This window comes from Bombina bombina, chromosome 1 (genome assembly GCF_027579735.1).
Source record: "Bombina bombina isolate aBomBom1 chromosome 1, aBomBom1.pri, whole genome shotgun sequence".
Classification (NCBI taxonomy): Eukaryota; Metazoa; Chordata; class Amphibia; order Anura; family Bombinatoridae; genus Bombina; species Bombina bombina.
Window position 1 is genome coordinate 593227511 of NC_069499.1, and position 27640 is coordinate 593255150.

General features: G+C 39.2%; 1 protein-coding gene across 2 annotated transcripts in view; it reads right to left on the minus strand.

Moving 5' to 3' along the window:
• Positions 1-27640, minus strand: part of PCNT (pericentrin) — a 470255-nt gene that overhangs the window by 59341 nt on the left and 383274 nt on the right. For both annotated transcript variants that reach the window (XM_053698889.1, XM_053698888.1), the window contains one exon: positions 25773-25855. In XM_053698889.1, coding sequence (XP_053554864.1) covers positions 25773-25855 — 83 coding nt within the window. The remainder of the gene's footprint in view (positions 1-25772; positions 25856-27640) is intronic.

The following is a 27640-nucleotide window of genomic DNA, read 5'->3' on the forward strand; positions in this document are numbered from 1 at the left end:
AGATGCTATAATACAAGAGTTTTTTTTCTCTCAATGCTGGGTCATACCATTCTCGCCCCCTTGTAACATTTTGACAACTCCCCCCCATATAGCCCATAGGTCGGGCTGCACTTGGTGGACTATTTCCACCAATATATATATATATATATATATATATATATATATATATATATATATATATTTTTTTTTTTTGTACTTGACAAATCTCACAACGATGTATATGTGTTATTTCTATAACCTCCACTCCCTCTCCCGCAGGCTCTTGTTATACTCTTACCCTAAACCTTAGGTAAATGACGAACGGGAAAAATATAAAAGTTCCTTACACATGTCGTCAGAGGGTTGAATTCACAAGGTAAAAGAAGCTTATTTCTTAGATCACTTACAAATTTAAACCCAGATGTAGTTCTCCTACAGGAGACTAATTGGAAAGATGGTGAAACCTCTAAACTCATTATTAAAAACTATACAAATGTTGTATTTGCCCCATATACTTCTAAAGCTAGAGGGGTTGCTATTCTTATACAATATTTGTAGAAAAAGATCCCCAAGCCAGATACATAATGTTAAAATGTAAACTCCATTAAATGTACACATTAGTCTCTATCTACCTCCCCAATATATGCCAATGTAAATGCCTACATAAAATCCTTAAAATAGTAGAAAAAAAAAAGGGTAGGGTAATCATTGGGGGTGATTTCAACCTGGTTTGGGACCCCCTACTTGATAAAAAATCAGTTAGACCCAACCCTAGTGATAACCGTAACGATAATCTTTCCCAAAAATTTAGATCCCTTATGCTTAAATTCAGACTTTATGATACGTTAAGGGCATTCCATACATTAGATAAAGATTTCACACAATTCTCCCAGACCATGACCAGGTTTCTTTCACATTACGCAAGTCCCCAGATAAACCACATCCTGCAGCGTGGACCATGCCTCATACTATACTCTCATATATCCCTTTTAGAAAAGATCTGAGGAAAAACTTACGGGAGCTAGTTAACTTAAATAATAACCAAACGGTGGCCGATGATACACTCTGGTGAGCCCTTAAAGCCTCAATCAGAGGCCTAATTACTAACAAACAAGCCAGCATTAGGAAGGCCCTTGGGTTACCTTTATCGCAAGCTTTCAGTGAGCTAAAAAATCTTGAGACAAAATCGAATATCTCCCTCCGTGAAGCTTATTAATGCAATAAGAGACTTAAAAGCCCTTATTTTTAATCTAGAACTAAAGCATACACAACAACAAGGTTTAAAGATCAGACAATTATTTTATTATAATGGAAATAAGGCTTATACCCTTTTAGCTAATAGACGCCGACACAAAGAAAGTATTTTTCTCATACAATCATTAAAACATCAAGGCCAATTTTCTACCCTACCCAGTCAAATAGGTTCCCTATTTGCCTCTTACTTTGAAGAATTGTATAATATACAAATGTCAGAATCTCCTGCCTCTATACCTAGGTCTGTTATCCAGCAAGTCCTTAAAAAACAAACTTCCTACCCTATTTGCGAAACAACAAGACTCCCTTAGGGACCCGATTTCCTTAGACGAGATTAAGTGGGTTACACCGGGCCCAGACTGTTTCCCTTCCCTTTTCTACAAAACCTATTGTGCAGAGCTGACTCTCATACTTCAACGCTTCTACCATCTATCTGGTTCACAGGGATCCTTCCAAAAGGAGTTCCTGGAGGCCACTATCATCACTATCCCAAAACCAGACAAGGGGACCCTTCCTTATGCCCCAGCAACAGGCCCCTTTCCCTCATAAATACCAATATTAAAATCTATTCTAAAATTTTAACTAATTGAATTTCTACCCTACTCCCTAACCTAATTAATGAGGATCCAGTAAGCTTCATTCCTAACCGTGAGGGGCCTGACAATACCAGGCGCCTGTTCAATATAGTAATGGAAGCTACTAGACTCAACAAACCCTTCTTGTTATCTCAGATGCCGAAAAACATAATTTACGTAAGAACTTACCTGATAAATTCATTTCTTTCATATTGGCAAGAGTCCATGAGCTAGTGACGTATGGGATATACAATCCTACCAGGAGGGGCAAAGTTTCCCAAACCTCAAAATGCCTATAAATACACCCCTCACCACACCCACAATTCAGTTTAGCCAAGTAGTGGGGTGATAAAGAAAGGAGTAAAAAGCATCAACAAATGAATTTGGAAATAATTGTGCTTTATACAAAAAAAATCATAACCACCATAACTTGTCAATATGAAAGAAATGAATTTATCAGGTAAGTTCTTACATAAATTATGTTTTCTTTCATGTAATTGGCAAGAGTCCATGAGCTAGTGATGTATGGCATAGCAATACACAAGATGTGGAACTCCACGCAAGAGTCAATAGAGAGGGAGGGATAAAAATAAAAACAGCCATTATTTGCTGAAAAAAATTAATCCACAACCCAAAATATAAGTTTATTCTCATAAATGAAAAGAAAAACTTAAAACATAAGCAGAAGAATCAAACTGAAACAGCTGCCTGAAGAAGTTTTCTACCAAAAACTGCTTTCGAAGAAGCAAATACATCAAATCGGTAGAATTTAGTAAATGTATGCAAAGAAGACCAAGTTGCTGCTTTGCAAATCTGATCAACTGAAGCTTCATTCTTAAAAGCCCATGAAGTGGAGACTGATCTAGTAGAATGAGCTGTAATTCTCTGAGGCGGGGCTTGACCCAACTCCAAATAAGCTTGATGAATCAAAAGCTTTAACCACGAAGCCAAGGAAACAGCAATAGCCTTCTGACCTTTCCTAGAACCAGAAAATATAACAAATAGACTAGAAGTCTTCCTGAAATCTTTAGTCGCTTCAACTTAATATTTCAAAGCTCTGACCACATCCAAAGAATGTAAGGATCTCTCCAAAAAATTCTTAGGATTAGGACACAAGGAAGGGACAACAATTTCTCTATTAATGTTGTGAGAATTCACAACCTTAGGTAAGAATTTGAATGAAGTCCACAAAACCGCCTTATCCTGATGAAAAATCAGAAAAGGAGATTCACAAGAGAGCGGATAATTCAGAAACTCTAGCAGAAGAGATGGCCAAAAGAAACAATACTTTCCAAGAAAGCAGTTTAATGTCCAAAGAATGCATAGGCTCAAACGGAGGAGCCTGTAAAGCCTTCAAAACTAAATTAAGACTCCAAGGAGGAGAGATTGATCTAATGACAGGCTTGATACGAACCAAAGCCTGCACAAAACAATGAATATCAGGAAGTTTAGCAATCTATCTGTGAAATAAAACAGAAAGAGCAGAGATTTCTCCTTTCAAGGAACTTGCAGAAAAACCTTTATCCAAACCATCCTGAAGAAACTGTAAAATCCTAGGAATTCTAAAAGAATGCCAAGAGAATTTCTGAGAAGAACACCATGAAATTTAAGTCTTACAAACTCGATAATAAATCTTTCTAGAAACAGATTTACGAGCCTGCAACATAGTATTAATTACCAAGTCAGAAAATCCTCTATGACTAAGCACTAAGCGTTCAATTTCCATACCTTCAAATTTAACGATTTGAGATCCTGATGGAAAAACGGACTTTGAGATAGAAGGTCTGGCCTTAGTGGAAGTGGCCAAGGTTGGCAACTGGACATCCGAACAAGATACGCATACCAAAACCTGTGAGGCCATGCTGGAGCTACCAGCAGCACAAACGATTGCTCCATGATGATTTTGGAGATCACTCTTGGAAGAAGAACTAGAGGCAGGAAAATATAAGCAGGTTGATAACACCAAGGAAGTGTCAATGCATCCACTGCTTCCACCTGAGGATCCCTGGACCTGGACAGGTACCTGGGAAGTTTTTTGTTTAAATGAGATGACATCAGATCAATTTCTGGAAGCCCCCACATCTGAACAATTAGAGAAAACACATCTGGGTGGAAAAACCATACTCCTGGATGTAAAGTCTGATGACTGAGGTTATCTGCTTGTCCATTGTTTATACCTGGGATATGAACTGCAGTAATTAGACAGGAGCTGGATTCCGCCCAAACAAGTATCCAAGATACTTCTTTCATAGCATGAGGACTGTGCGTCCCACCCTGATGATTGACATATGCCACAGTTGTGATATTGTCTGTCTGAAAACAAATGAACGGTTCTCTCTTCAACAGAGGCCAAAACTGAAGAGCCCTGAGAATCGCACGTTCCAAAATATTGATTGGCAATCTCGCCTCTTGAGATTTCCAAACCACTTGTGCTGTCAGAGATCCCCAAACAGCTCCCCAACCTGAAAGACTTGCATCTGTTTTGACCACAGTCCAGGTTGGACAGACGGACGAAAGAGGCCCCTAAAATTATACGATGGTGATCTAACCACCAAGTCAGAGAAAGTCGAACATTGGGATTTAAGGATATTAATTGTGATATCCTTGTATAATCCCTGCACCATTGGTTCAGCATACAAAGCTGGAGGTCTCATATGAAAACGAGCAAAGGGGATTAAGTCCGATGCTGCAGTTATGAGACCTAAAACTTCCATGCAGATAGCTACTGAAGGGAATGACTGAGACTGAAGTTTCCGACATGCTGTAACCAATTTCAAAAATCTCTTGTCTGTTAGAGACAAAGTCATGGACACTGAATCTATCTGGAGACCTAAAAAGGTTACCCTTGTCTGAGGAATCAACTAACTTTTTGGTAAATTGATCCTCCAACCATGTCTTTGAAGAAACAACACTAGTTGATTCGTGTGAGATTCTGCAGAACGTAAAGACTGAGCGAGTACCAAGATATTGTCCAAATAAGGAAACACCGCAATACCCCGCTCTCTGATTACAGAGAGCAGGGCACCTAGAACCTTTGAAAAGATTCTTGGAGCTGTCGCTAGGCCAAAAGGAAGAGCAACAAATTGGTAATGCTTGTCTAGAAAAGAGAATCTCAGGAACTGATAGTGATCTGGATGAATCGGAATATGAAGATATGCATCCTGTAAGTCTATTGTGGACATATAATGCCCTTGCTGAACAAAAGGCAGAATAGTCCTTATAGTCACCATTTTGAAAGTTGGTACTCTTACGTATCGATTCAAAATCTTTAGAACCAAAACTGGTCTGAATGAATTTTCTTTCTTTGGGACAATGAATAGATTTGAATAAAACCCCAGACCCTGTTCCTGAAACAGAACTGGCATGATTACCCCTGATAACTCCAGGTCTGAAACACACTTCAGGAAAGCCTGAGCCTTTACTGGGTTTACAGGAATGCGTAAGAAAAAATCTTCTCACAGGCGGTCTTACTCAGAATCCTATTCTGTAACCCTGAGAGACAATACTCTGAATCCAATGATTTTGGACCGAATTGATCCAAACATCTTTGAAATTTTTTTAATCTGCCCCCTACCAGCTGAGCTGGAAAGAGGGCCGCACCTTCATGCGGACTTGGGGGCTGGTTTTGATCTCTGGGTTGGATTTATTCCAATTTGAAGAAGGCTTCCAATTGGAAGCAGATTCCTTGGGTGAAGGATTAGGTTTCGGTTCCTTATTTTGTTGAAAGGAACAAAAACGGTTAGAAGCTTTAGATTTACCCTTAGGTTTTTTATCCTGGGGCAAAAAAACATAATTTATGTAAGAACTTACCTGATAAATTCATTTCTTTCATATTAGCAAGAGTCCATGAGCTAGTGACGTATGGGATATACATTCCTACCAGGAGGGGCAAAGTTTCCCAAACCTCAAAATGCCTATAAATACACCCCTCACCACACCCACAAATCAGTTTAAAGAATAGCCAAGAAGTGGGGTGATAAGAAAAAAGTGCGAAAGCATAAAAAATAAGGAATTGGAATAATTGTGCTTTATACAAAAAAATCATAACCACCACAAAAAAAGGGTGGGCCTCATGTACTCTTGCTAATATGAAAGAAATGAATTTATGTAATTAGCAAGAGTCCATGAGCTAGTGACGTATGGGATAATGACTACCCAAGATGTGGATCTTTCCACGCAAGAGTCACTAGAGAGGGAGGGATAAAATAAAGACAGCCAATTCCTGCTGAAAATAATCCACACCCAAAATAAAGTTTAAATGAAAACATAAGCAGAAGATTCAAACTGAAACAGCTGCCTGAAGTACTTTTCTACCAAAAACTGCTTCAGAAGAAGAAAACACATCAAAATGGTAGAATTTAGTAAAAGTATGCAAAGAAGACCAAGTTGCTGCTTTGCAAATCTGATCAACCGAAGCTTCATTCCTAAACGCCCAGGAAGTAGAAACTGACCTAGTCGAATGAGCTGTAATCCTCTGAGGCGGAGTTTTACCCGACTCAACATAGGCATGATGAATTAAAGATTTCAACCAAGATGCCAAAGAAATGGCAGAAGCTTTCTGGCCTTTTCTAGAACCGGAAAGGTGACAAATAGACTAGAAGTCTTTCAGAAATTCTTAATAGCTTCAACATAATATTTCAAAGCTCTAACAACATCCAAAGAATGCAATGATTTCTCCTTAGAATTCTTAGGATTAGGGCATAATAAAGGAACTACAATTTCTCTACTAATGTTGTTGGAATTCACAACCTTAGGTAAAAATTCAAAAGAAATTCGCAACACTGCCTTAGCCTGATGAAAAATCAGAAAAGGAGACTCACAAGAAAGAGCAGACAATTCAGAGACTCTTCTGGCAGAAGAGATGGCCAAAAGGAACAAAACTTTCCAAGAAAGTAATTTAATGTCCAATGAATGCATAGGTTCAAACGGAGGAGCTTGAAGAGCCCCCAGAACCAAATTCAAAATTCAAACTCCAAGGAGGAGAAATTGACTTAATGACAGGTTTTATACGAACCAAGGCTTGTACAAAACAATGAATATCAGGAAGATTAGCAATCTTTCTGTGAAAAATAACAGAAAGAGCAGAGATTTGACCTTTCAAGGAACTTGCGGACAAACCTTTATCTAAACCATCCTGAAGAAACTGTAAAATTCTCGGAATTCTAAAAGAATGCCAGGAAAAATGATGAGAAAGACACCAAGAAATATAAGTCTTCCAGACTCTATAATATATCTCCCTAGATACAGATTTACGAGCCTGTAACATAGTATTAATCACAGAGTCAGAGAAACCTCTTTGACCAAGAATCAAGCGTTCAATCTCCATACCTTTAAATTTAAGGATTTGAGATCAAGATGGAAAAAAGGACCTTGCGACAGAAGGTCTGGTCTTAACGGAAGAGTTCACGGTTGGCAAGAGGCCATCCGGACAAGATCCGCATACCAAAACCTGTGAGGCCATGCTGGAGCTACCAGCAGAACAAACGAGCATTCCTTCAGAATCTTGGAGATTACTCTTGGAAGAAGAACTAGAGGCGGAAAGATATAGGCAGGATGATACTTCCAAGGAAGTGATAATGCATCCACTGCCTCCGCCTGAGGATCCCGGGATCTGGACAGATACCTGGGAAGTTTCTTGTTTAGATGAGAAGCCATCAGATCTATTTCTGTTAGTTCCCACATTTGAACAATCTGAAGAAATACCTCTGGGTGAAGAGACCATTCGCCCGGATGCAACGTTTGGCGACTGAGATAATCCGCTTCCCAATTGTCTATTCCTGGAATATGAACCGCAGAGATTAGACAGGAGCTGGATTCCGCCCAAACCAGAATTCGAGATACTTCTTTCATAGCCAGAGGACTGTGAGTCCCTCCTTGATGATTGATGTATGCCACAGTTGTGACATTGTCTGTCTGAAAACAAATGAACGACTCTCTCTTCAGAAGAGGCCAAGACTGAAGAGCTCTGAAAATTGCACGGAGTTCCAAAATATTGATCGGTAATCTCACCTCCTGAGATTCCCAAACCCCTTGTGCTGTCAGAGACCCCCACACAGCTCCCCAACCTGTAAGACTTGCATCTGTTGAAATTACAGTCCAGGTCCAGGTCGGAAGAACAAAGAAGCCCCCTGAACTAAACGATGGTGATCTGTCCACCACGTCAGAGAGTGTCGTACAATTGAGATATCTTTGTGTAATCCCTGCACCATTGGTTCAGCATACAGAGCTGAAGAGGTCGCATGTGAAAACGAGCAAAGGGGATCGCGTCCGATGCAGCAGTCATAAGACCTAGAATTTCCATGCATAAGGCTACCGAAGGGAATGATTGTGACTGAAGGTTTCGACAAGCTGAAATCAATTTTAGACGTCTCTTGTCTGTCAAAGACAGAGTCATGGACACTGAATCTATCTGGAAACCCAAAAAGGTTACCCCTGTCTGAGGAATCAATGAACTTTTTAGTGAATTGATCCTCCAACCATGATTTTGAAGAAACAACAAAAGTCGATTCGTATGAAATTCTGCTAAATGTGAAGACTGAGCAAGTACCAAGATATCGTCCAAATAAGGAAATACCACAATACCCTGTTCTCTGATTACAGATAGAAGGGCACCGAGAACTTTTGTAAAAATTCTTGGAGCTGTTGCTAGGCCAAACGGCAGAGCCACAAACTGGTAATGCTTGTCTAGGAAAGAGAATCTCAGAAACTGATAGTACGCTGGATGAATCGGAATATGCAGATATGCATCCTGTCAATCTATTGTAGACATATAATGCCCTTGCTGAACAAAAGGCAGGATAGTCCTTACAGTTACCATTTTGAATGTTGGTATCCTTACATAACGATTCAATATTTTTAGATCCAGAACTGGTCTGAAGGAATTCTCCTTCTTTGGTACAATGAAGAGATTCGAATAAAACCCCAGCCCCTGTTCCAGAACTGGAACTGGCATAATTACTCCAGCCAACTCTAGATCTGAAACACATTTCAGAAATGCTTGAGCTTTCGCTGGGTTTACTGGGACACGGGAAAGAAAGAATCTCTTTTCAGGAGGTCTTATCTTGAAACCAATTCTGTACCCTTCTGAAATAATGTTCTGAATCCAAAGATTGTGAACAGAATTGATCCAAATTTCTTTGAAAAAACGTAATCTGCCCCCTACCAGCTGAGCTGGAATGAGGGCCGCACCTTCATGTGGACTTAGAAGCTGGCTTTGCTTTTCTAGAAGGCTTGGATTTATTCCAGACTGGAGATGGTTTCCAATCTGAAACTGCTCCTGAGGATGAAGGATCAGGCTTTTGTTCTTTGTTGAAACGAAAGGAACGAAAACGATTATTAGCCCTGTTTTTACCCTTAGATTTTTTATCCTGTGGTAAAAAAGTTCCTTTCCCACCAGTAACAGTTGAGATAATAGAATCCAACTGAGAACCAAATAATTTATTACCCTGGAAAGAAAGGGAAAGTAGAGTCGATTTAGAAGACATATCAGCATTCCAAGTTTTAAGCCATAAAGCTCTTCTAGCTAAAATAGCTAGAGACATAAACCTGACATCAACTCTGATAATATCAAAAATGGCATCACAGATAAAATTATTAGCATGTTGGAGAAGAATAATAATGTTATGAGAATCATGATCTGTTACTTGTTGCGCTAAAGTTTCCAACCAAAAAGTTGAAGCTGCAGCAACATCCGCCAAAGATATAGCAGGTCTAAGAAGATTACCTGAACACAAATAAGCTTTTCTTAGAAAGGATTCAATTTTCCTATCTAAAGGATCCTTAAAGGAAGTACCATCTGCCGTAGGAATAGTAGTACGTTTAGCAAGGGTAGAGATAGCCCCATCAACTTTAGGGATTTTGTCCCAAAACTCTAATCTGTCAGACGGCACAGGATATAATTGCTTAAAACGTTTAGAAGGAGTAAATGAATTACCCAATTTATTCCATTCCCTGGAAATTACTTCAGAAATAGCACCAGGAACAGGAAAAACTTCTGGAATAACTACAGGAGATTTAAAGACCTTGTCTAAACGTTTAGATTTAGTATCAAGAGGACCAGAATCCTCAATTTCTAATGCAATTAGGACTTCTTTAAGTAAAGAACGAATAAATTCCATTTTAAATAAATATGAAGATTTATCAGCATCAACCTCTGAAACAGAATCCTCTGAACCAGAAGAATCATTAGAATCAGAATGATGATGTTCATTTAAAAATTCATCTGGATAAAGAGAAGTTTTAAAAGACTTTTTATGTTTACTAGAAGGAGGAATAACAGACATAGCCTTCTTAATAGATTCAGAAACAAAATCTCTTATGTTATCAGGAACACTCTGAACATTAGATGTTGATGGAACTGCAACAGGTAATGGTATTTTACTAAAGGAAATATTTTCTGCATTAACAAGTTTGTCATGACATTTAATACAAACAACAGCTGGAGGAACAGCTACCAAAAGTTTACAGCAGATACACTTAGCTTTGGTAGTTCCAGCACCAGGCAGCGATTTTCCTGAAGTATCTTCTGGCTCAGATGCAACATGAGACATCTTGCAATATGTAAGAGAAAAAACAACATATAAAGCAAAATTGATCAAATTCCTTAAATGACAGTTTCAGGAATGGGAAAAAATGCCAAAGAACAAGCTTCTAGCAACCAGAAGCAATGAAAAATGAGACTTAAATAATGTGGAGACAAAAGCGACGCCCATATTTTTTTAGCGCCAAATAAGACGCCCACATTATTTGGCGCCTAAATGCTTTTGGCGCCAAAAATGACGCCACATCCGAAACGCTGACATTTTTGGCGCAAAAGAACGTCAAAAAATGACGCAACTTCCGGCGACACGTAGGACGCCGGAAACAGAAAAGATTTTTTTGCGGCAAAAAAGTCTGCGCCAAGAATGACGCAATAAAATGAAGCATTTTCAGCCCCCGCGAGCCTAACAGCCCACAGGGAAAAAGTAAAAAAATTTTAAGGTAAGAAAAAAAGATTGATTCAAATGCATCATCCCAAATATGAAACTGACTGTCTGAAAATAAGGAATGTTGAACATCCTGAGTCAAGGCAAATAAATGTTTGAATACATATATTTAGAACTTTATAAAAAAAGCGCCCAACCATAGCTTAGAGTGTCACAGAAAATAAGACTTACTTACCCTAGGACACTCGTCTACATGTTGTAGAAAGCCAAACCAGTACTGAAACGAAAATCAGCAGAGGTAATGGTATATATATATATATATATATGAGTATATCGTCGATCTGAAAAGGGAGGTAAGAGATGAATCTCTACGACCGATAACAGAGAACCTATGAAATAGACCCCGTAGAAGGAGATCATTGTATTCAAATAGGCAATACTCTCCTCACATCCCTCTGACATTCACTGCACACTGAGAGGAAAACCGGGCTCCAACCTGTTGCGGAGCGCACATCAACGTAGAATCTAGCACAAACTTACTTCACCACCTCCATAGGAGGCAAAGTTTGTAAAACTGATTTGTGGGTGTGGTGAGGGGTGTATTTATAGGATTTTGAGGTTTGGGAAACTTTGCCCCTCCTGGTAGGAATGTATATCCCATACGTCACTAGCTCATGGACTCTTGCTAATTACATGAAAGAAAACTCCCTTCCCCCCATTAACAGTTGAAATTATTAAATCCATCTGAGAACCAAATAATTTATTACCTTGGAAAGAGAGAGATAGCAATCTGGACTTAGAAGTCATATCAGCATTCCAAGATTTGAGCCATAAAGCTCTTCCAGCTAAAAACATAGATTTAACATCAATTTTGATAATATCAAAAATGGCATCACAAATTAAATTATTAGCATGTTGAACCAACTTAACAATGCTAGACAAATCATGATCCAATACTTGTTGCGCTAAAGTATCCAACCAAAAAGTTGAAGCAGCTGCAACATCAGCCAAAGAAATTGCAGGCCTAAGAAGATGACCTGAATATAAGGTTTCCTTAGATAAGATTCAAGTTTCCTATCTAAAGGATCTTTAAAAGAAGTACTATCTTCCGTAGGAATAGTAGTACGTTTAGCAAGAGTAGAGATAGCCCCATCAACTTTGGGGATCTTTTCCCAAAACTCCAATCTAACTTCTGGCAAAGGATACAATTTTTTAAACCTTGAAGAAGATATAAAAGAAGTACCAGGCTTATTCCATTCCTTAGAAATCATATCAGAAATGGAAAAACCTCTGGAACCACAGGTGGTTTATAAACAGAATTTAAACGTTTACTAGTTTTAATTACAAGAGGACTTGTTTCCTCCATATCCAATGTAATCAACAATTCTTTTTAACAAAGAACGAATATACTCCAATTTAAATAAATAAGAGGATTTGTCAGTGTCAATATCTGAGGCAGGATCTTCTGAATCAGATAGATCCTCATCAGAGAAGAATAAATCAGTATGTTGCTGGTCATTTGAAATTTCATCAACCTTATGAGAAGTTTTAAAAGACCTTTTACATTTATTAAAGGCGGAATGGCAGACAAAGCCTTCTGAATAGAATCAGAAATAAATTCTTTTAGATGTTGAGGGAACAGCAACAGGTAATGAACTACTACTGATGGATACATTCTCTGCATATAAAAGTTTATCATAACAACTATTACAAACCACAGCTGGAGGTATAACCTCCACAAGTTTACAACAAATGCACTTAGCTTTGGTAGAACTGTTATCAGGCCGCAGGGTTCCAACAGTGATTTCTGAGACAGGATCAGATTGAGACATCTTGCAAAAGTAAGAGAAAAAAACAACATATAAAGCAAAATTATCAATTTCCTTATATGGCAGTTTCAGGAATGGGAAAAAATGCAAACAGCATAGCCCTTTGACATAGAAAAAGGCAGGAGGCAAAAAAGAATGGGGTCTTAAATAATGAAAATATTTTGCATCAAGTATGACGCACAACAAAGAGAAACATTTTTTTTTGGAGCCAAATACATCGGGAAACGACACACTAGATGACGCAACCTTGTGAAAGGACCCGGCGTCAACTAAGACGCCGGAAATGCTGAATTTGCGTCAACTAACATAACTTTGCGCCAAAAAATCTCTCGCCAAGAATGACGCAATAAACTTTAGCATTTTGCGCCCTTCGAGAGCCTAATTCTGTCCGCAAATTTGAAAATGACAGACAATTGAAAAAAGACTGAACTCCAGGTAAGAAATAAATTTCCATAAAAAATGCATTTCCCAGATATGAAACTGACAGTCTGCAAAAGGAAATATACTGAAACCTGAATCATGGCAAATATAAGTACAATACATATATTTAAAACTTTATATCAATACATAAAGTGCTAAACCATAGCTGAGAGTGTCTTCAGGTAAGTATGTTTTTATTACTTAAGACACCCATCTACATATAGCAGATAGCCAAACCAGTACTGAAACGGTTATCAGTAGAGGTAATGGAATATGAAAGTATATAGTCGATCTGAAAAGGGATATAGGAGATGAATCTCTATGACCGATAACAGAGAACCTATGAAATAGATCCCTGTGAGGAAAACCATTGCATTCAATAGGTGATACTCCCTTCACATCCCTCTGACATTCATTGTACTCTGAGAGGAAACGGGCTTCAAAAAAGCAGATAAGCGCATATCAACGTAGAAATCTTAGCACAAACTTACTTCACGACCTCCATAGGAGGCAAAGTTTGTAAAACTGAATTGTGGGTGTGGTGAGGGGTGTATTTTAGGCATTTTGAGGTTTGGGAAACTTTGCCCCTCCTGGTAGGATTGTATATCCCATACGTCACTAGCTCATGAACTCTTGCCAATTACATGAAAGTAAGGCTTTTGATCGTGTTCGTTGGGAATACTTTTGGAGGTTCTTGAGGTTTTTAGTTTCCCAGAAAAAACACAATCCCCTATACAGGCACTCTATTCATCCCCCACAGCAAGAGTCAGGGGTATGGGATTCTGCTCTGCTCCCTTTTCATTCACTAATGGCACAAGACAGGGTTGTCCTTGGTCTCCTCTACTGTTTGCTCTTGCTACAGAACCCCTTGCCGAAATCATCCGCCAAGAGTCCACTTTACAGGGAATCACTTTACATGGTACCTCTCATAAAATTGCTATCACCATTTTTACCTCCTCTCCCAAAGACACTATCCCATCCCTATTGTCCCTACTGAAATTATTTGGTGATATGTCCTATTATAAACTGAACCCTTCAAAAACGGAACTATATTCCTGGGGTTACCCTTCAGACTTTATACCTGACTTAGTACAAACTTATGACTTTAACTGGAAAAAAGATAACATTAAGGATTTATATTTCTAACAACACTACACAACTAATTTGTGATAACTACAATTTCCTCTTAACAGAATTGCGGACTTTAGTGACCAAATGGAACTTTCAGGCTATCTCATGGTTGGGAAGGATTACTGCTCCCAAGATGTCCTTCTTGCCAAAATGAACTTACCTTTTCCGGTACCTCCCCATTAGACTTCCACAGTATTTGTTAATGCAATTCCAAAGTGGATTCACCAAATATATCTGGCAAGGGAAACCTGCCAGAGTTGCCCACAAAATCCTTAAATTCCCTAAATCATATGGGGGTATTGCCTCTCCTGTTTTTAGATATTATGAAGCAGCCATGCTAACTCACATATCACAATGGGGTACAAAAAAACTCACAAGCAAGTGGAGCGTGCTGGAGCAGGCATCTCTTCCCAACCATGTTCACCCACGCAACATTATTTGGGTCCCCCCACACTGCCGCCGAAATTTAAATATAGAGAACAGCATAATCCTAGAATGCTTATACTCTTGGGACAAATTAAGACATTACTCGGGGGTTGCCCAGCACCCATCTCCCATCTATTCCACTACAGGTCTCCTCCTGGGCCTTCCTGACTCCGACCCCAACGCCTGGTCTAATCTAGGTCTGGTACAGGTATCTTATTTGATGGTTACCCATGCCCAAAAAAGTTTCCCCCCCTATCTTAGTTATCCGGCTCCCAGGCTGTTCCCCCTAGACTACAATTCAAATACACTAGACTTAAAAGCATCCTTAGATTATGGGGTTTTTACCCATCATCCCCTCGTCACATGAGCACTTGGGAAGCCAGGTGGCAAAGAGGCGGGAAACTTCATAAGCCTCTGTCTCAACATTACCTTGTCATGGAAGGAGCAATCCCAGACAATAAAGCATTCCATATATTCAAATGGGAAGACTATTTTACACCCTTTTTTCCCACCACAAACTTGGTCCAAATCCTTTGACCTTACCGCTAAAGCCATTCATTGCACGACTCTTCTTGAAACATTTTACAAACTACTTGCTCATTGGTACTTTGTACCTATGAGACTGTTTAAACTAAATCTGATTCCTAGACCTCATATTTGGTGGGGTTGTCCCAAACTCAAGTTGCTATGGAACATGGTTTCCATAACTTTATCTAGATTAGGGATCCACGTACCAAAGACCCCAGAAACAGCTCTACTACATATAGAGTTACACCCCCCTCCCTAAACACCAGAGTTATCTTTATATTTATCTTTTTTCTGCCATGAAATTAGCTATAGCAAGAGCCTGGAAAAAAGACAGCTCTCCAGCTTGGAACTCTATCCTGGACATCCTGGCATACATTAAAGGGACACTGAACCCAAATTTTTTCTTTCGTGATTCAGATAGAGCACGCAATTTTAAGCAACTTTCTAATTTATCCCTATTATCAATTTTTCTTCGTTCTCTTGCTATCTTTTTTTTGAAAATAAGGAATCTAAGCTTTTTTTTGGTTCAGGACCATGGACAGCACTTGTTTATTGGTGGGTGAATTAATCCCCCAATCAGCAACAACAAACCAGGTTGTTAAAAAAAAATGGGCCAGCATCTAAACTTACATTCTTGCTTTTTAAATAAAGATAACAAGAGAATGAAGAAAATTTGATAATAGGAGTAAATTAGAAAGTTACTTAAAATTGCATGCTCTATCTGAATCACAAAATAATTTTTTTTTGGTTCAGTGTCCCTTTAACTCAATGGAAAGAAATGTATTCTTTACTCTAAACAAGATTGATCTATATGAACTAATTTGGGTAGATAGGGCTACCTTATTTAACATTAATTGGCACCCTAAGGTTCTCATGAAGTATTCTCTGGATCCTAGCTATAGTCTCTTAAAAACTAAAAGATAAGAGCCTGTTACCCTCTCTCCCTTCCCTTTCCTCCCACCCCTCCTCTTAAAAGACTATTCTATTCATGATTCATAAATTCATATCTACATTTCCTAGGATTTGTTCATTTTAGTACAGTACCACACATGAATGCTTGTGAAAAAAAGTGTGTTACTTATTGGTATACGTAAGAATGTTTATTATTATTGTACCATATATTCCAATGTTTTTTTTGGAAATTTGTATTTCAAATTCAATTTACAATGAAGCTTTGAAAACTAAAAAAAAAAGAAAAAACACATATTAGTGTCCTAATATCACTAAGAAATATTATACAGTATATATCACTAAGAAATATCTATATATGTTACATAGGACAAGAAACGATGTCACAGACATTAGCCAAAATCACCTCAATATGAGAGAGGTTATATTATTGCGCCCATGTACATAAAATAGGGTAACAAATATAAACATATTAGTGTCCTAAGAACACTAAGAAATAGATATATGTTACATAGGGCAATACATGATGTCACAGACATTAGTATAAATCACCTCAATATGAGAGAGATTACAAACTTTTTAAAAAGGTAGAAGGATAAAAATCCCCACTGATTATCAAAGCACTATGAAGGTTGAAAATTAAGGTGATTAATTAACACCTAATTCACGAAGAACTGACCCAAACCAAAAATGAGTTTGAACCACAACTAGGTCAGAAACAACATGTACTAAATGTTTACCGGCTATAAAAATTCATAGCACTGTAAAACAAAGACTGCAATAGTGCATCACTATAGCTCAGGGCACGGAATAAGGTAACAAAAAGGTATTATTCTTTCGATGATTAAAAGAAAGAAAAATATCTGCATTAGATTAAATACCTTTAGTACAAGAATAAAGTCTCAACCCTCAAATGAGCATCACAAATCCTTTGTACATGAACATTACAAAATTATGTACTAAAAAGTTGAAGCTTCTAGAATTAAAAAAGCCAGAGGAAATTTCCTAAACTTTAGGAAATATAGGATACCGCTTTAAAAGCGGAGGATAAAAATTCCTACCAGTTATCAAAGCACTTTAAAAGTCAGAATCTGATGCATATTAAATAGGGTGCAAAGACCAGGGAAAAAATTAACCCCGAACAATATAAACCAGTACTGAACGAAGTACAGAAAATAAGTTAGATCCCACACAGCGTGAGAATTACAAAAAGGGATAAATGCAACATCCCTAATAAAAAATTATTGAGATCGCTACTCTCATGAGGCTTGCACTGCTAATAGTGGAAAATAGCCGTTTCGTAGCGCGCTACAGGAAACAGAAAATGGTGCTGCAGACTCTACTGTCTGATCCACAGGCACTCAAGCGATCCCTTACACTGAATACTAACCTCTTCATAAGAGGTAGGAGATCAGATTCTAGCCCTTCAGGACCCATCAATCAACCAGCGGTAGCCTCCTCTCAAAGAATGCAGACGGAGGTGCCGCTGCTGAAGGGGGGAAACGAACAATGTGAAATCACACACCATAAAAACCCCACAGCGCTTCAATGAGGAACACACTCACCCCCTCTAAACAAGTCACTGCAAATGCACGCAGCAGGTCTGAATAAGCCACCTGCCTTGATAGGATCGCCATATATGGTGAAGCGACCAAGACTAAAGGGACTTTAAAATAATAAGTGGCAGAGAAGCCCTTAGCATTTCTTACACATACGGGCAAAATAGCAACAGGAACTATATCCCCTTTACATATAGGCATCTGCCAGAGTAAAGAGATCTGTCCTATAGTTGAAAAAAACAAACAAAACAAAAAACTAGTGGCAGTTAAAAAGCGCCTGAAATTGCGCAGCTAAAATGTCGCAGTCAGGGCTAATATATTAACTGCACATTACCCACTAGTCTATTAGATTTGACACCCACTCACAACTATCATAGGACTGACCCAATTACCACTAGAAACCAGGAAAATGTAGCGGTGAGTTCCTGTCTCTGGCTGGGAGCCAGGTAGCTGCTCAGGTCACAAAATAAACCATACATGCGGGTATATCTTAAATAAAATGTACAGACACCTCATGAGGAGAAGCAGGATCCACCTGGCCATGAATAACATATCAGTCCTTCCTTCTGTGTAATCCTCTATTCAAGAATATTAGGGTCCCAGATATGTTAATAAAAAGGACTTACCCTCCAGAGTTTTCTGCTGTGGAGCAGTCACAGCACTTCCAGGTCTGTCAGCTTCATCCAGACTTCTGACAGGGACCTGAGATTAAAAGCAAAGCAGAGTAACTAACCCTGGTTGCCAGGTGGGGTGTTAGGATAGATAACAGAGTCTACTCCGCGGCCTCCAACAGCTACCAAAACTCTTACTCAATAGGATTACATGGACACAGCATTTCCCCAGCCCTACTAGAAGGGAAGCTACCCATAAAGGACTTCAGAGCACCTATCTTCGCACTCCTCCTGGTTTCATTAAGGCAAAGAATGACTGGGGATAATGGGAAGTGGGAGGGATTCTTAAAGCTTTGCTGGGTTGTCTTTGCCTCCTTCTGGTGGCCAGGAGCTGAATTCCCAACAGTAACTGAATGGAATCGTGGACTCTCCATGCTATTGGAAAGAAATGAAGGTTTATAACTATTTGGCATGTAGTTTTGAAGCAGAAATATACTTTTCCTTCCTGATCTTTTTGATGATATAGAATCCAGTTTTGACTGAACAAACTATTTGATTGAATGGTAACCTGTATATATACACATATATAACACTTTCATTTTCTTCTTTTATAAACACAAAGCTCATCTAGCCATATTTTCTGTTACAATGCACTTGACATTTCATTTTTAATAAATCTTCCACAGCCTAAACTAAACATTACAAAGATAAACAAATATCAGGAAGTAAACCAGACACATGTATTTAAGAAAAGTTCTATTTCCCCCCACATCATTAGCTTTAATAGTAAGGGAAACATGAACAATGGATTATTCATTGTCCTTTGTAATTTTTTAAAAAAAAAAGAAAAAAAAGAAAAAAATTCCAGAATTATAGATCTAGTGTCTTGTAAATGGCTACAATGTAGCAACTCTGAAAAAGTCAGATATTGTATTTTTGATAGCGACAGGGTTATAATCCCTTTGTCTATAAGGAAAATAATTAGTTTTGCTAATATGATGTGCACTACAGTGGTTGCTTACATTCAAAGAGGAGTACCCAGTATACAGAGACGTACACACATACACTTCTTTAAATTATCTATGTCTGTATACCAAACTGCAATACTTAGAAAGAACAATGGGAAATTAACATTTTATTACTTATCTCTCCTAACCCCCACAATGAGTATAATTTCTTCTGTTGGCTATGTATACAGTGCTGTTCTATAGCCAATACTTATGTATAGAAACTTTCAGAATAGGTACAGATATCACGGGCAAAAGCTGTTATTTCAAATGCTGAAATAAAGATAAATTTGATATTTGTAAACAATTTAATACACCCAAACAGGTAAAATGGATCATTGGGAATAAATTAATGGGGAGACAAATTTAGGATACACTGCCCCTTTCATGTAGACTTTACTGTCCTTTTAAGATAAAATTAATACATTAGATTTGGCTCCTAGAATCTACATAAATGTGTCAAGCTTTAAGTTTAAATCTTGATAACTCAATACTTACAAACCTTTTAATTTATTTGTGAAGAAGCATTTTTAAGTACACAACAGTTGTGTAGGAACAAATACAAAAACATAATTTATGCTTACCTGATAAATTTATTTCTCTTGTAGTGTAGTCAGTCCACGGGTCATCCATTACTTATGGAATATATCTCTTCCCCAACAGGAAGTTGCAAGAGGATCACCCAAGCAGAGCTGCTATATAGCTCCTCCCCTCACATGTCATATTCAGTCATTCGACCAAAACCAGACGAGAAAGGAGAAACCATAGGGTGCAGTGGTGACTGGAGTTTAATTAAAATTTAGATCTGCCTTAAAGACAGGGCGGGCCGTGGACTGACTACACTACAAGAGAAATAAATTTATCAGGTAAGCATAAATTATGTTTTCTCTTGTTAAGTGTAGTCAGTCCACGGGTCATCCATTACTTATGGAATACCAATACCAAAGCTAAAGTACACGGATGAAGGGAGGGACAAGGCAGGAACTTTTAACGGAAGGAACCACTGCCTGAAGCACCTTTCTCCCAAAAATAGCCTCCGAAGAAGCAAAAGTGTCAAATTTGTAAAATTTTGAAAAAGTGTGAAGTGAAGACCAAGTTGCAGCCTTGCAAATCTGTTCAACAGAGGCCTCATTTTTAAAGGCCCAGGTGGAAGCCACAGCTCTAGTAGAATGAGCTGTAATCCTTTCAGGAGGCTGCTGTCCAGCGGTCTCATAGGCTAAACGTATTATGCTACAAAGCCAAAAAGAGAGAGAGGTAGCAGAAGCCTTTTGACCTCTCCTCTGTCCAGAGTAAACAACAAACAGGGAAGAAGTTTGACGAAAATCTTTAGTTGCCTACAAATAGAACTTCAGGGCATGGACTACGTCCAGATTATGCAAAAGTCGTTCCTTCTTTTTAGAAGGGTTAGGACACAATGATGGAACAACAATCTCTTGATTGATATTCCTGTTAGTAACTACCTTAGGTAAGAACCTAGGTTTAGTACGCAGAACTACCTTGTCTGGATGAAAAATCAGATAAGGAGGATCACAATGTAAGGCAGATAACTCAGAGACTCTTCGAGCCGAGGAAATAGCCATCAAAAACAGAACTTTCCAGGATAACAGCTTGATATCAATGGAATGAAGGGGTTCAAATGGAACGCCTTGAAGAACGTTAAGAACTAAGTTTAAGCTCCACGGCGGAGCAACAGTCTTAAACACAGGCTTAATCCTAGCTAAAGCCTGACAAAAAGCCTGAACGTCTGGAACTTCTGCCAGACGTTTGTGTAGAAGAATAGACAGAGCAGAAATCTGTCCCTTTAACGAACTAGCAGATAAGCCCTTTTCTAAACCCTCTTGTAGAAAAGACAATATCCTAGGAATCCTAACCTTACTCCATGAGTAACTCTTGGATTCGCACCAATATAAATATTTACGCCATATCTTATGGTAAATTCTTCTGGTAACAGGTTTCCTAGCCTGTATTAAGGTATCAATAACCGACTCCGAGAAGCCACGCTTTGATAGAATCAAGCGTTCAATCTCCATGCAGTCAGCCTCAGAGAAATTAGATTTGGATGGTTGAAAGGACCCTGAATTAGAAGGTCCTGTCTCAGAGGCAGAGACCATGGTGGACAGGACGACATGTCCACTAGGTCTGCATACCAGGTCCTGCGTGGCCACGCAGGCGCTATCAGAATCACAGATGCTCTCTCCTGTTTGATCTTGGCAATCAATCGAGGAAGCATCGGAAATGGTGGAAACACATAAGCCATGTTGAAGACCCAAGGGGCTGTCAGAGCATCTATCAGCACCGCTCCCGGGTCCCTGGACCTGGATCCGTAACAAGAAAGCTTGGCGTTCTGGCGAGACGCCATGAGATCCAGATCTGGTTTGCCCCAACGATGAATCAGTTGAGCGAAGACCTCCGGATGAAGTTCCCACTCCCCCGGATGAAAAGTCTGGCGACTTAGAAAATCCGCCTCCCAGTTCTCCACGCCTGGGATGTAAATCGCTGACAGGTGGCAAGAGTGAGACTCTGCCCAGCGAATTATCTTTGAGACTTCCAACATCGCTAGGGAACTTCTGGTTCCCCCTTGATGGTTGATGTAAGCCACAGTCGTGATGTTGTCCGACTGAAATCTGATGAACCTCAGAGTTGCTAACTGAGGCCAAGCTAGAAGAGCATTGAATATTGCTCTTAACTCCAGAATATTTATTGGGAGGAGTTTCTCCTCCTGAGTCCATAATCCCTGAGCCTTCAGGGATTTCCAGACTGCGCCCCAACCTAGAAGGCTGGCGTCTGTCGTTACAATCGTCCAATCTGGCCTGCGAAAGGTCATCCCCTTGGACAGATGGGGCCGAGAAAGCCACCATAGAAGAGAATCTCTGGTCTCTTGATCCAGATTTAGCAGGGGGGGACAAATCTGAGTAATCCCCATTCCACTGACTTAGCATGCACAATTGCAGCGGTCTGAGATGCAGGCGCGCAAATGGTACTATGTCCATTGCCGCTACCATTAAGCCGATTACTTCCATGCACTGAGCTACTGACGGGTGTGGAATGGAATGAAGGACACGGCAAGCATTTAGAAGTTTTGATAACCTGGCCTCCGTCAGGTAAATTTTCATCTCTACAGAATCTATAAGAGTCCCTAGGAAGGGAACCCTTGTAAGTGGTAATAGAGAACTCTTTCCCACGTTCACCTTCCACCCATGCGACCTCAGAAATGCCAGAACTATCTCTGTATGAGATTTGGCAGTTTGAAAACTTGACGCTTGTATCAGAATGTCGTCTAGGTACGGAGTCACCGCTATGCCTCGAGGTCTTAGTACCGCCAGAAGTGAGCCCAGAACCTTTGTAAAGATTCTTGGAGCCGTAGCTAATCCGAAGGGAAGAGCTACAAACTGGTAATGCCTGTCTAGGAAGGCAAATCTTAGGTACCGATAATGATCCTTGTGAATCGGTATGTGAAGGTAGGCATCCTTTAAGTCCACTGTGGTCATGTACTGACTCTCTTGGATCATGGGAAGGATGGTTCGAATAGTTTCCATTTTGAATGATGGAACTCTTAGGAATTTGTTTAGGATTTTTAAGTCCAAGATTGGTCTGAAGGTTCCCTCTTTCTTGGGAACCACAAATAGATTTGAATAGAATCCTTGCCCGTGTTCCGCCCGCGGAACTGGGTGGATCACCCCCATTAGTAAGAGGTCTTGTACACAGCGTAGAAAAGCCTCTTTCTTTATTTGGTTTGCTGATAACTTTGAAAGATGAAACCTCCCTTGTGGAGGAGAAGTTTTGAAGTCCAGGAGATATCCCTGAGATATGATCTCAAACGCCCAGGGATCCTGGCCATCTCTTGCCCAAGCCTGGGCGAAGAGAGAAAGTCTGCCCCCCACTAGATCCGTTTCCGGATAGGGGGCCCTCTCTTCATGCTGTCTTAGGGGCAGCAGCAGGTTTCTTGGCCTGCTTGCCCTTGTTCCAGGACTGGTGAGCTTTCCAGCCCTGTCTGTAACGAGCAACAGCTCCTTCCTGTTTTGGAGCGGAGGAAGTTGATGCTGCTCCTGCCTTGAAGTTACGAAAGGCACGAAAATTAGACTGTTTGGCCTTTGATTTGGCCCTGTCCTGAGGTAGAGCATGGCCCTTACCTCCCGTAATGTCAGCTATAATTTCTTTCAAGCCGGGCCCGAATAAGGTCTGCCCTTTGAAAGGAATATTAAGCAATTTAGATTTAGAAGTCACGTCAGCTGACCAGGATTTAAGCCATAGCGCTCTGCGTGCTTGGATGGCGAATCCGGAGTTCTTAGCCGTAAGTTTGGTTAAATGTACGACGGCATCAGAAACAAATGCGTTAGCTAGCTTAAGTGCTTTAAGCTTGTTCATAATTTCATCCAATGGAGCTGTGCGAATGGCCTCTTCCAGAGACTCAAACCAGAATGCCGCCGCAGCAGTGACAGGCGCAATGCATGCAAGGGGCTGTAAGATAAAACCTTGTTGAACAAACATTTTCTTAAGGTAACCTAATTTTTTATCCATTGGATCTGAAAAGGCACAACTATCCTCCACCGGGATAGTGGTACGCTTAGCTAAAGTAGAAACTGCTCCCTCCACCTTAGGGACCGTCTGCCATAAGTCTTGTGTGGCGGCGTCTATAGGAAACATTTTCCTAAATATGGGAGGAGGGGAAAAAGGCACACCAGGTCTATCCCACTCCTTGCTAATAATCTCTGTAAGCCTTTTAGGTATAGGAAACACGTCAGTACACACCGGTACCGCATAGTATCTATCCAACCTACATAATTTTTCTGGAATTGCAACCGTGTTACAATCATTCAGAGCCGCTAATACCTCCCCTAGCAATATGCAGAGGTTCTCAAGCTTAAATTTAAAATTAGAAATCTCTGAATCCAGTCTCCCTGGATCAGATCCGTCACCCACAGAATGAAGCTCTCCGTCTTCATGTTCTGCAAACTGTGACGCAGTATCTGACATGGCTCTCACATCATCCGCGCGCTCTGTCCTTAACCCAGAGCTATCGCGCTTGCCTCTTAATTCTGGCAATTTAGATAATACTTCTGTCATAACAGTAGCCATGTCTTGAAAGTGATTTGTAAGGGCCTCCCTGATGTACTTGGCGCCACAAAATCACGCACCTCCTGAGCGGGAGGCGAAGGTACTGACACGTGAGGAGAGTTAGTCGGCATAACTTCCCCCTCGTTGTCTGGTGATAATTTCTTTACATGTAAAGATTGACTTTTATTTAAAGTAACATCAATGCAATTAGTACACAAATTTCTATTGGGCTCCACATTGGCCTTTAAACATAGTGAACAAAGAGATTCATCTGTGTCAGACATGTTTAAACAGACTAGCAATGAGACTAGCAAGCTTTGAAATACTTTTCTAAATAAATTTACAAGCAATATAAAAAACGCTACTGTGCCTTTAAGAAGCACAAAAAGCTGTCACAGTTGAAATAACAATGAACCAAATTAGTTATAGCAACCAATTTTTCACAGTAAATGTATTAAGTTAGCAAAGGATTGCACCCACCAGCAAATGGATGATTAACCCCTTAATACCCAAAAACGGATAACAATTTAATAATTAACGTTTTTATCACAGTCAAAACACACTGTCACAGGTCTGCTGTGACTGATTACCTCCCTCAAAATGAATTTTGGAGACCCCTGAGCTTTCTAGAGACGTCCTGGATCATGGAGGATGAAGTAGGCAGATTGTGACTGAATTTTTACTGCGCAAAAAAGAGCTAAAATAGGCCCCTCCCACTCATATTACAACAGTGGGGAAGCTCAGTTAACTGTTTCTATGCAGAAAACAAAGATAGCCATGTGGTAAAAATCATGCCCCAATAAGTTTTATCACCAAGTACCTCACAAAAAACGATTAACATGCCAGTAAACGTTTTGAACATACATTTTAAAAGTAATGAAGTGTTATTAATAAGCCTGCTACCAGTCGCTTTTACTGCAGTTAAGGCTCATACATTACTTCAGTATTAACAGTATTTTCAGAGTCAATTCCATTCCTTAGAAAAATACATTCAGTGTACACACACTCATCAGCCTAATACCAGTCGCTATCACTGCATTTAAGGCTGAACTTACGTTACATTGGTATCAGCAGTATTTTCTCAGTCAATTCCATTCCTCAGAAAAATAATTTACTGCACATACCTCGTTTGCAGGGGGGGCCCTGCATGCTATTCCCCTTTTCTGAAGTTACCTCACTCCTCAGATGAGAACAGCCAGTGGATCTTAGTTACGTCTGCTAAGATCATAGAAAACGCAGGCAGATTCTTCTTCTAATGCTGCCTGAGAACAAACAGCACACTCCGGTGCCATTTAAAATAACAAACTTTTGATTGAAGAAATAAACTAAGTTAAAAAACACCACAGACCTCTCACAACGACCTATCTTTAGTTAGGTTGCAAGAGAATGACTGAATATGACATGTGAGGGGAGGAGCTATATAGCAGCTCTGCTTGGGTGATCCTCTTGCAACTTCCTGTTGGGGAAGAGATATATTCCATAAGTAATGGATGACCCGTGGACTGACTACACTTAACAAGAGAAAAGCAGAACGATGGCCTGCAACTGATTATCAACTGATTTACCTTGTGGAAGAAGAACAGAGCTCTGCACTATATTTTCGCCTTTTCGGTTAGTCTTTTGCCATTTCTTCACCAAAAACTTTAACCTAGAGAAAGAATCAGTAGATTAACATGTGAAATTAACAAAAATGTCTGCATACAAATAGGGGACTGACACAATTTGGCAAGAGCTTTAGAGAGAGAGAAAAAGGGGGGGGGGCACTGAACTCTCACTACTGAATAAGCCTGCAAAAACAGACAAGTCAGGTGCCACTACAGTAAAAGACAAATTCACTTAAAGGGCCACTAAACCCAAAATCTTTCTTTCATGATTCAGATAGAGAATAGAAATGTAAACAACATTACAATTTACTTCCATTATTTATTTTGCTTCATTTTTTAAATATCCTTAGTTGAAGAAAAAGCAATGCACATGGTGAGCCAATCACATGATGCTTCTATGTGCAGCAACCAATCAGCAGCTAGTGAGCATATCTAGATATGCTTTTTTTTATCAAAGAATATCAAGAGAATAAAACAAATTAGATAATATAAGTAAATTAGAAAGATGTTTAAAATTTCATTCTCTTTCTAAATCGTAAAAGAAAAAATGTGGGTGGCATGTCCCTTTAAACCTCACTATATGATAAGGCACCCAGGACAAGTTCATAATCAAGATCAATGTTTTTCAACCAGCGTGCCGTGGCACACTAGTGTGTCGTGAGAGATCCTCAGGTGTGCCGCGGCAGACTGACAACAGTGTGACATATTTTTTAAATTTTATTTGTTTTTTATTCTGGGCTCATCAGGTATCATTTACAACCATGGCATATTGACATTCATTCACAGACAATCATTATTATTGTTTGTGAATGAATGTCAATATGTCATGTATAGTTTGTAGGAGGCATGACAGCACAGTACAGTGTGTGTGTATATATATATATATATGTATATATATATATATACACACTGTATATATGCTGCATTAGGCTACAATTTGTGATTTTGTAAAATTTTGGGATGGTGGTATGTCGCAGGATTTTTTAATGTAAAAAAGTGTGCCACGGCAAAAAAAGGTTGAAAATCACTGATCTAGATTACTGCAGAAGCAAACATGTAGGCTATTCAAAATCAAGTAATCAGGCAAATAGTCATTAAATATGGTCATCTGCTATTAAAATTCTTTTTTTTTTTTACATCTTTTTATTATTGTTAAAAAAAAAAAAAAAATATGTTCAGACAAAATAATAGAGAGTAAAAATAACAGAAGAAAAAGCAACAGGAAATAATACAAGTACCTTGATTATTACCATTAACACAGTAGCTAAACAAAACTTATCAAAATGGGGCATTTCAATATCAATTAACATCCTTTTGAGAAGTCAACATTTTCCTTTATCTTCCCATGCTTAATTTTATTAATACGATCAGAAAAGGATATCATAGCGTACATAACATACCTTACCATGTGTTACGTTATCAAAGGGCAACGTTATAAGAACCCTAAAGTAGATAAATCTTTAAAAGACACTTGACAATTTATTTGATATCATAGCTATCACTAACATCGTTATCTGAGCTATATCTTGACCAGACTTTGTAAACTATAATAGGGCTTATGCCTACAAGGCCACACAAAACAAAGATATTTATATAGATGGTCTCGCTCTATAATAGATTTTAACAGACGTTAGGATAAAAAGTTCAATATAATAAATGATATTACATTTAAGATGCTTTTCTTTCGGGGGAAAGAAAAAAAAAACAAACAAAACAAAAAACAAAACAAAAAAACAACAAGAGTTATGTGTCTCCCGTGCTCTCCCTCCTTCCCCCCCCACCCCCGACCTCAAAATAAATATTGTCTCCAAAAATCTGGATATCTATCC